An 11,675-nucleotide genomic window follows, 5' to 3' on the forward strand; every position below is an offset into this window, starting at 1 on the left:
CTAAAGCACTTTTACCCATTGAAAACAAGCACATCCATGGTTAAGTGCAGTATGTTATTGATGGTGGGTTCCTACTACACAAAAGTTTATGGCCTGAGCATCGACCTTTCTCTAAAATATGTGACAGATACATTGCCAACATTATAACCAAATATAGGACTCAGACAAGTTGTTTTTGACGGCTACCCTGAAAACCTGCAAGTTGGAACACAAAAATTTCCAAACAACTGAAAAGAGCAATAAAAACTACTTCTGCAGACGTTCTCTTTGATGAAACTATGACTCCAACCACGACTAAATAAAAAATCTCCTATCCAACTCTAATAACAAGGAAAGACTAATTTCCATGATAACAAGTAAGATGATCTCTTACAATGTATCTTGGAAACAACATCTGGAGATGGGGACACTGATAGGGACAGAAGCCCTGTCATTGGCTAGCACTAATGAGAACGTTGTCGTTGTTGGAGAGGATGTTGACTTACGGTATTGATTATTCTAATCAGTTTGTGTAAGGAAAAAGTTTTCTTCTTGAAACCAGGAAAGGGTAAAACCTAATCGACAACATACCCTTCACTCCTTGCTGCAAAGAAGAAAACTGTAGCTGAGAATATTCAAAGATAAACTTGGTCCTCAGTTTCTTACCCTTGAGGAAGCCTTAGAAGCAAATGAGGATGTGGAAGAAGATGCTTTTTCTCTCCTCTTGGGCCCACCAAAAAAAGGATGGATGGAATGTCAACCTTCAACCCGAAGAGAGTGAACATGATCCTACCAACCAACCTATTGCTATTCATGAGGTTATTACCATTATTAAAAAAAAAGATTGTCACCATTTTCCCCGATTTAATTTTAAAAGACAGATCTTTCTTTCAGGTGGAGGCTTGTGGTCAGTGGACACACTAGTTTGTTTATTATCATGAATAAATAGTTAAAATTATCGTAACATGGGTTGTTTCCATGGAAACCTAATGTAAAACGAAACGGCAGCATTTAGCGTTTGTTTTAATTTTTTGTACTGCTGGCCTTTTTTAATGTGCTCGAGTGGCGTAACGGTTCGTCGTAGAAACAAATATTATGTATGAAACTTGTAGTAAATTTTGTCTACTTTAATTTCACAAAGCAGGGTTTTCTCAAAAACCCATAATTACCCACGCGTTGATCTGTTAACATTAATATTCTAATTTATCGAAATGAAGTGTCAAAAGTGTGAAAACGATATTGTTCAAACTCGGGACGGATGTAAATGCGCGGACTGTCAATCAATTTTCCACATTACTTGCGTCGCAGACACATACAAGAAGAAATCTCCCAAGACCTGGAAGTGTGAAGATTGTTCTTTTGGAACTCCGTCTGAACCAAGGACCGGTGAAAGTGTTGAATCAGATCGTGGTCAAACAGCTGTATTAAACGCTATTGCCGCACTTCGTTCCGAAATGAACTCGCGATGGGACCGCAATGATACCAAACTGGACCAAATGCAAACGGACATTAACAGCATTAACAGTGAAATACGTGATTTAAAGGTGGAAGTTACCCGTGTCGGAACACAAGCTAGCAATACCGAGAAGGACGTCGAACAACTGCTTGAAGATAACAAACGTATTTCTGAAGAATTAGCTAAAACTCAGGAGGACTTGCTTGATCTTCAACAACATCTACGGAAAAATAACGTAATCGTTTCAGGTGTGCCAAAGTTGCCGAGAGGATCAGATGTGTTCAAGGTGATAGCACATATCGCGGAGCTTATCAATGTCCCGTATTATCGCTCGAACATTAACGCGGCACACTGGCTTCCGAGCCAAAACAGGGACGACAGAACACAGCCCATTATAATTTCTTTTGTGTCACGCATCGTCAAAAACGAATGGATAGCAGCGAGACGTTTCAGAAGAAGTCTACTGGCATCGGAGTTACGCCCGAATTTCCCAGATCAGCAAATCTACATAAATGAACATTTAGCTCCTCACACGCGAACAATCTTCAACAAAGGACGCGACCTACTCAAGGAAGGGAAACTGGAGTCTGTCTGGACGTCCGATGGCCGAGTTCTCGTCAAAACAACACCCAAGGGACGACCGACTCGAATAACCAGCCTCCAACACCTAGACAGCGTGACGTCACTGCGAGGCAAATCCACCACCGACCACAGCTCACCGTCACCCGAGTCAACAGAGACATCACCCGCGACAAGGTCACCGACAGCAACCCAGACCACTAACACTGACGCATAGATTAACTATTTATACATCAGGTATTTGACATGTCTCACATAATCTAAGTTTTCGACCAATCTAATGTAAAGTAACTTTTTTACTTCATTATACTATCAATCCTTATTGTCTTGATATTAAATTGGATATCTTCTAATCTGCAGTACCAACACATTTGCAAATTGCATTTCCATCTCGTAATCATTTTCATATTGATTTGTATTAATTTATGTTATCACTTTAATTGTTATTTTACTGTATTATTGGCCTAACCTATGGGGAAAAGTGTACTTCATTTACATTATTACATTATTTAACTTTTAATATATCATGTATTTAAACAAATCGTTATATTACTTTATCGCGTGCATTAGTTTAAATGTATTATTGACTTTCCTATTTTTTAGAGTAACTGAGCTCATTGTTAAGAAGGATTGTTGTTGAGAATTGTTTTTCCCATAATTAATTAATATATATCGGCATTTCCTTGTCTAAAAATTTATTTTTTGCTCAGATAGTTAGACTTAGCCGACTCATATAATTATTCAACTAGGGTATCCAAATAATTACATTCGAATACTGTCAAATTCTCATTCCACTATTTATCAGAGTATTTGAATTAATCTTTGTTATAATTCCTTGAAAATACTTTCCTTAACTAAAATATGTAATCAGCATATTTAATCAAATATTTTACATATCAAATTATTTCATTATTTTCTGGAATTCAGTTCATGATTTTATTTCGAATAGCCAAACAATTTTCTGAAATCCAGCACGATTTGATATTTAAAATAGCTAAATAGTTTGGAATTTATTCCATAGTATAGCTATGTAATAGTTGGATAGCAACAATAGATTTCGTCCTTGTTGACTTGACGCAAACATTCAATACATTCCCCATTGTACTTGACGAATACCGTTGACGGCACGCTGCGCCTCTGGCTGGCAGAGCGATAGTTCTGTCCGATAATGAACATAGATTACGATGAATCTCCCTTTGTTATTTGTAAAGAAATTGTTAATCCGAATCACAAATTATTTGATGATAATTTAGATAGTAGTAACTCGTTTTGTAAGTTTAGAGTCTTTCATCAAAATATCAGGAGCTACAATAAAAACATAGATGACCTACTATTAACACTTCAGGGTATAAAAAACAAATTTCATTGTATTATTCTGACTGAAGCTTGGTTAAATGATGATAGTGATTTGTTGACTATTGATGGCTATAACATATTTAGAAGCTACAACAACTTGAATCAGAACGATGGAATAGTAATATACATAGATAATTCATTATCAACTTCCTGTAACCAGCTATTGATTGGCGGTGTCGCTACGAGTCTTTCATTGACTTTTACGTGGGCAGGCGTGAATTGCAACTTAACTGCCATATATCGCAGTCCTGCTTCGTCTTTGCAAATTTTTATTGATAGCTTACATGATTATATAACAAATTCAACAAATTGTTCTAGCATGAAAATAATTGCAGGTGACATCAACTGTGACATTTTGAGCCCCCAATTAAATTCTTTGGAAGACCGTTACTTAGACATACTGAGTGACCTAGGATTCATCCAGTGTATAGACAAAGTAACAAGGCCAATAAGTAACACGTGTATCGATCATTACTTTGTCAAACTTCCGCCCAACTTTACAGCCAACTCAGCCGTCCTACAGACCTCAGTCACAGACCACTACAGTATTTGTCTAGAAATTAAAAGTACCGCCAAAACAAATCCGAGAGTAAACAACCACTCTCAAAAATCAATCAACTGGGAACATGTTAGGCAAGATCTCCTCGTTCAAAACTGGGATCTAATCTATACATCAATAGATGTCCATTCTGCCGCAAAAATCTTTAATGATATACTTATTACCATTGTTGAACGTAATTCATCTACCGTTACCACTACCGCTAAAACGTTCAAGATAAAACCGTGGATAACTAACGGTCTCTTAAAATCAATACGTCATCGGGACAAATTAAGTAGACTAACCAATAAACACCCCTTTAATACTAGACTGCGTGCGCGCTATGTTAGATACAGAAACATATTAAAATCTTCACTAAAAAAGGCAAAATACGATTTTTACAAAAATAAAATCAATGACGCTCAAGGAGATCCAAAGAAATTTTGGAATATAGTGAACGAAGTAGCGGGCCGCGCAGATCCCAAATGCAAATTTCCAGTCGGCGCATTTGGCGCACACAGCGACACTGTCCCCTCCATCTGTGATAAATTTAACAAATACTTTGCTTCCGTCGGATCCCAGCTAGCCGGGGCTTTGCAGCCTGTTGGTCGTGTCGAAATAGAGGATGCTGATTTTGCTGTGAACTCCCAGTTCTCACTGCAACCAATTACCCATCAAGATTTACTAGACGTGGTTACCAAAATCAGAGGAAACTCGGCACCTGGGTATGATGACATTTCCTCTAAACTGATAAAGCATAATCTAGACGTCTTACACCAACCCTTATTTCACATTGTAAATTTAAGTATATCAACTAATACTTTTCCAAATCCTTACAAAATCGCCAAAGTAATCCCGATCTATAAATCAGGCCCAAAGAATGTGATATCAAATTTCAGACCTATTTCTTTACTTAGTGCGGTATCCAAGATAATCGAAAAATGTGTCAAGCAACAGTTGTATAGATACCTCGAGGAAAATAATATCATTGACAACGCACAGTTTGGGTTCAGAGCTAACGTAAGCACTACCCATGCCTTATTTAATATCTCAAAACATATTTATGAAAAAATTGATGATAAAAAACGTGTGCTTGTAACCTTTTTAGACTTGGCAAAAGCATTCGATTCTATTGATAGGCATAAATTAATCACAAAACTGCAGTTGATAGGCGTTGACAACCCATCACTTGACTGGTTCCGCAGCTATTTGACTGGTCGATCACAGTTCGTTACTATCAATGGCGAAAATAGTGATATCACTAACATTGACTATGGTGTCGTCCAAGGAAGTAACCTAGGCCCTCTTCTCTTTTTAATATATATCAATAACATTACTAAATTAAGAGTCAATGGTAAATTGTTTCTTTTTGCTGACGACACAGCGGTAGTATCCTCGGGTAATACGTGGGATGATGTCTACCATCAAGCTGCATCTGACTTACTTAAAATAAAAAATTGGCTGGATCATAACACATTGACATTGAATGTATCAAAAACCAAGTGCATGCCAGTTTTCTTATCTCGAACTCGTGACCCTGGCCCTAGAAAACTCTATCTTCATTCATGTGGCGATCTGTGGTCTAATACCTGCGGATGTGACACAGTCGATCGTGTGGACCAATACAAGTACCTTGGGGTGATCATTGATCAAAGGATGACATGGTCTCCTCATATTATCTATGTAAAGCAAAGATTGAGGAAACTGGTCTACGCCTTTTATCAACTAAGCCGTGTGTTAACGGTTGATCACTGCAGATACGTTTACTATGCATACGTGCAGTCTGTGCTGCAGTATGGCATACTGGCGTGGGGCGGTGTATCTGCTGCCACATTGGCTCCTCTTCACGTAACCCAGAAAACCTTAATCAAAATTATTCTTAAAAGGCCAAAACATTATTCAACAAGTTTACTTTTTTCCGAATTCCCAGTTTTAAATATTAGACAATTGTTTATCAAAACACTATTACTTTTCATTAAGAACAACAAGGAAATTATTTTTTCTAACTTACAACACAGTTATCACACTAGACACAGGCATAACTTTGGATACCGCACTCCACAACTAGCATATAGTTCCTTGAAAAATAACGTGTTTTACATAGCTCACATCCTTTATCGCAACTTGCCGCCCAACATAACTGATGCTGAATCAGGCAGTGTCGCTGTGTATAAAAGCAAGGTCTGTGAGTGGCTGATGACTGTGGGAAGAGAGGCTGCAGAGGCTTTAATTCGCTCGCCTTACATTTAAATTAATCTCTGACATCAAACGCCGCCATAATAGCTATCAAAATAAATTTGTCTTCATGGATTAATATTTTTATTGTTGCTTAAGGCTGTTTATTGTTAATTAATTCTAGTATACAATATATTTATATAGCATATATATACATTTATTAAAAGCTCCTGATACGTATTAAGTACAGATGTACACATTATTTATAAACAGTGTGCACATTTTTTTTGACCTATGGACAATAACCAAAACTTATTTCCTGCTGGTAAGAGCTCTTCCCTCGAGCACGGACTTGCAGTCCATTCGGGGGAATACTATTCTTACCCTGATAATGTATTCCTGTATTTATATATGTGAATAAAGTGATTTTTGATTTGATTTGACCTAGATTTACCCCAAAAACCTAAAAAATTGCCAAAATTTTAAGGTTTTTCACAAAATAAACAATGTTCCGGGCATAATATCTGTCAGCAAACTTCATATTCGGGTTCAGCGACCCAAAAAGTGATGATTAGGACTGTACCCAAACTTTCCGCTAACTGCCACTTAGATTCCTAATATGCCTACAATAATTGGTTTTATTTATAAAAAAATTGGATTAGGTAGGACATGTTTGTCATATTTTTGATAACAATATTATATTTTAGGTTGGAAGTTTTGGGATGATTCCACTCATCACAAATAAAAGAACTACTGTGATTGTTTTCAATGAGAAAGGTGATGCAATTTCTTCTCTCCATTCTACAGATGGTAGGATCAGTAGCATTACTGACATTGCTTCTCTGGAAGGGTATTACTATTTAGGATCGTATACTAATCCTTACTTAGCTAGAGTTAAAATGAGAGAATGATCAATTTCTAAGTATTACAGGTGATGGTAAATCTGATTAAAAGGTTTCTTTTACATTTTTGACAAGGTATTTTTACATTTTTAACTTAGGAGACCTTAAAATAATACTGATTTTATAGGTTTAGTATACTTTTTATTCACACTACAATTACAATGGTGTGTTGCCTCTTTTATTTAGTGTGGTACATTAAAGTGTCTTGTTTATTAGGTTTTTTTACATATCCATTTTATATTGTTGATGATGAAGGATTATTGATTTTTCATACATTCCACTAAGTTTAAATTTTATATTAGTGCGGCAGATGTGATATCTCTTTTAGGCTACGGCCACACGGGCGTTTTTTCACGCGGTAAAATGAAGCTTATTTTCACGCTGCTTGAATTCCCGCTGTTGTATGCCACACGTGCGTTTTTTCACGCAGTAAAATGTAGCTTATTCTCACGCTAGTTGCCAGGAACGGGAAAATGCACTCGGAACCCGCAGTTGATTGACGAATTCACGTAATTATGTTGTATATCTTCCTAATGACCGAAATAGTAACCTTGTTTCTGACTAGTGAACAAGAAATATGAATGGTATATTAATGTTGGTACATTAACATTATTTTATTTTGTTAACCTTTCATTTAATTATTTACTTTTAGTATAAAAAATAAATATAATACACATATTTTTATGACAAGATTTTCATCAGATCTTTGTATATTCTACTACATAAATGCCATTTTACATTTTTTAGTCCAACCTTTCCTTTTAGTAACAAATTATTAAGTGGTCCAGAAAGGTCGACCTATGTTTAAGATCCTACTGTGTAATTGGCTAGACCCAAAAATATTTTACGCTATCCTGGAAAAAATGAGATACATTTATCTTTATTTTACTTGCTAGGACGACTTGATCAAAGCTGCGTGTTGCTCCCGCCCGTGTGGCCAGGTACAGAGCGTGAAAACAAACTTAAAAAATGCACCCCAGTCCATTCTCTTCTGCGGGCCCGCGGCGGATGATTTTGCAGACGCGCCTTATCTGCGTGAAAACACACTCCGTGTGGCATACCTCATTACATTTTAATGCTGCCCATATTTCTCGCGTTTTTTCACGCTGCGTTCTTGCGTGAAAAAACGCCCGTGTGGCCGGAGCCTAAGTGGGCAATTTTTATCAGCACACATTTTTAACCGGACTGGATCGGCAGGAAGTAGGCAGTACTGAAACAAATTTTCTAGCAAGAAACTTTTGTGACCAATGATTATGTGTCTAGTTTTACAAGTTTTATGTAATAAAAACTATAGGCTTATATAGTATGCATTAGACGTTCCTAGGTTAACGAGTTTTAGGAGATGTCAGTTTAACCCTAGAATGCTCGCTAGGGGTAAATTTTCTCCAGGCATCTTTTAAATGAGTCCTCCCCCTTAAGTTAAAAAAGAACATGCTCACAAACAGCTAAATAACCTAATTTGAAACTTGTACATAATGTAATGTAGTTTATGATTTTGTTTGTTGCAATTATTTCAGTCGACTAGTTTACTGAATGACCTTAAAGTCTAAATTTATTTAGTGTCAGGAGACTTTTTACCCCGCATGGGCATTGGCATTAGTTATCTATCATGTCATGTCTGTAGTGAGAATACAGTAGGTACAGTACTATTGAGATTTAATGCTACTTTTATTATTTTTTGAACATATTTGTGTTTTAAAAAGAGCATTTTATAGACAATAGTGAGGGTGACATTTTTGGAAACATTTAAAACTGAAAAACTGTGGTGACCAAATCATTCAATACAAATTGTAAGTTAACCGTCGTTTGTAATCAAACGTGATCACAAAGGAGGTCCCCTCTATGGCACATACTCCTGTTGGTGGTTAAATTGAACTATATCTATTTTGATTTGAAAACTGGCATCCAATTTAATGTGGATGAAATTTATAGGTCTATTAATAGTCAATGATATCTTTGACAGTGTGATAGGAGCACAACTTGGGTTCAACAATCAATCGCCAGTTATGTATGATATCAAAGAGAAAAGAAATGTTTATTATTAAATTTTGGTGTAAATCAATGTTACAAATTTAATTAGATTTGAAATCACAATTGACTGTGGCTTATACTCCACCAGATTAGTGCAAGGTCGCAGAGTGTACGATTGTTGCTAAAGGGACCCTTACTGTTTAAGACCTACACGATTCAAGATCTTTATTTGTCATTAAGTAACAAGTATAAAATTAGACAGCTGTTTACGAATGCCTACTCTGAATTTTCAACAGGTTTGTACTTTGATGTACTACAATTAAGGGTTGTCATTTTGTCATTATTAAATTCATAGGTTGAATCTATGTCATAAGTCTAGTCATTTTTCATTTTTATATCAGGTTTTGATTTGAATACTAGGACAATTCTGTAATGAGCACTATGACAACTAACAATCAACACTTATTAGTTGAAATTATTCTGATTGTTTGTAAAGAACAGGCAATACTGTGATAAGCTTACAATTATTAGTTAAAAAGATTCTTAACGGGTGCTATAAGAAAGAATTTTATTGTGACAATGTCTGATTAATTCTTTATGAAAAAACAATAAGTGTTAACATAATTTGTTCACACCTAGATTTAAAATTATAAGTCTAAAAATCTCTTTTCTTGCAATACAGCCTCCTTTTTTGTCGAGTACTCTTATTTGTACACGATACATTGAAGCAACATCAAGACATGGAAAGTAAATTGTTATTGCCAGTATTGAAGGCTTAGAGATATGGACAATTTTCTGGCTCTTTTTACCAACGACTTTATAGCTTGATGTCAACGTTCCGTTTGAAATCAGAATAAGTTATACTTTATGTAATAAGTTTTATGTAAATAAGTATTTTGTGTATTTCTCTTGTGGGTGCTCAGCCTTGAGTTAAAATATGTATTGGTGGTAAGTTACTTATGAGCACTACAAAATTTGCACATACCCTAATAATTATAGGAGGAGGGTTGATGGTGTTCTTTTTTAACAAATAAAAGATGTTTATTTTTTTAATGTGATTTTTATACCTGTCATCTAGTTTTAAATGTTGTCTATAGTTTATTGTAGTATTAGAGAGCTACCCCAATATCCATATTCATGTTAATTTAGATTTGAGCAGAGATTAGAAATCTCCACTGTCCAGTCCCACTGGTCAAGAAAAAACATTAAAAATTAAATATGGTACAGTTTGGCCGAACTAATTTGAAGCTTAATACTTAATACTTCAAAATAACCTAATTTGAATAAATCACAATAAATTGAATAAAGATGCTTTTGGTTTTTTAAGGCTGTGAACCATTTAACTTTTGGTTTGAATCCTGTCTATTTAAATTATTACATATCAAAAATAATTGAAACTAATTTAAAATTAAATAACCCCGCAGCAGCAAATCTGTAGATGAAGCAGGAATTTCCATTTACCTGGCTGTATTTCTACTAAAATATTCCCTTAAAATTGTCAAATTTATTTCCTATTTAAATGACAGTACCATGAGACGGAGCTTTGCTTGGTTCGAACTAAACATTTATTAGATCTAGATCAGTTTATTAGCTAAATAAAAAAAAATATGTTAAAACATTTTAGATGATTCCATTAATAAAACATGTTAATAGGCCTATACCTTTATAAAACGTTTTAACTTCCATGTCGATTGGGATGTCGTTTCACGGGATCAGAGGAGCATTTGGAATGATTGATTATAACTATTTTCCATACTACGTTGCTGGTATGGGAAAGATTTGTTGACGGTAGGACCAATTTCAGTTTTGATTCTTAATCGAAATCCAATACACCAATACAGTTTAGATATACGTAGGCCACGCAAAGCATACCATGCACGAAAACCCCGGTGAGCAGGATCACACAGAAGAATTTAAGTGTTTGACCTTGGCTCTTGTGTATGTTGTTCTTGACGTATGGGAAACTCATGGCACTGAATTGTATTTCCAAAATGGGACTTGCTTGAGTCTAAGGTAATCTGTGGAATGTGAACAAATCTCATTAAGTGGAGCATGGATATTGTACTTCGAATTGTACGCTAGCAGTTTAAGTGCCAAATGCAATTTCAATAATTTCTCTCATTCACTGACATGGCGACTATAGGTTTGAGGAACTGCAGTGCGCTCAAGTTCTTTCAAACGTCGAGCAGCAATTTGTCGACGCTCCCTGATCAAGATGATAACCCCATTTTGTTGTTCACCATTTTGCTCGGCCATAAGATTTGAAATTATTTTTCTACTTTTATTCTCCAATGCGCGACTTGGCCAAGGTTCCGAAACATTTGGTTAGATGCATGAGCTGTTTGGAACTCTCTCGGTTGTAGACGAAGTGTTAAAATTTGTTTCCTGACAAACAATTGTAGCTTCTCTCCCTTGCAGATTCTGTATATCTCGCATTTTCGCTTTGGAGGTCAACCGCGTTTCATTCTTTATCTTGAAAATTAACGTTGAAAACATCTAACCCTAATCTAAACCAAACTGAAAATAACTATTCTTAAAAACGTTTGGCCTAACTAACCACAACAGTTATTTTTGTTTGTGTGTAAAATCATAGACAAAAAGAATTAAATATAGACCGTCAGCTGTGCTGCGGTTACCATAGCTTCTGGCGCACACCGCTTGGAGCGCCATGTAGTTACGGCGTACGCGCTACGTAAACTACAGTGGTGTGCGCTGGAAC

General features: G+C 35.9%; 1 protein-coding gene across 3 annotated transcripts in view; it reads left to right on the top strand.

Annotated features, from left to right (window-relative positions):
- Positions 1-10,009, top strand: part of LOC128986491 (adipocyte plasma membrane-associated protein Hemomucin-like) — a 438,949-nt gene extending 428,940 nt beyond the window's left edge. For all 3 annotated transcript variants that reach the window (XM_054406911.1, XM_054406903.1, XM_054406897.1), the window contains exon 8: positions 6,791-10,009. In XM_054406911.1, coding sequence (XP_054262886.1) covers positions 6,791-6,994 — 204 coding nt within the window. In that variant the 3' untranslated portion in view covers positions 6,995-10,009. The remainder of the gene's footprint in view (positions 1-6,790) is intronic.
- The last annotated feature ends 1,666 nt before the right edge of the window (positions 10,010-11,675 follow it).

The sequence above is a fragment of the Macrosteles quadrilineatus genome, unplaced genomic scaffold (genome assembly GCF_028750875.1).
Source record: "Macrosteles quadrilineatus isolate MER2022 unplaced genomic scaffold, UCM_ALF_1.0 Scaffold_1__1_contigs__length_201487025, whole genome shotgun sequence".
Classification (NCBI taxonomy): domain Eukaryota; kingdom Metazoa; phylum Arthropoda; class Insecta; order Hemiptera; family Cicadellidae; genus Macrosteles; species Macrosteles quadrilineatus.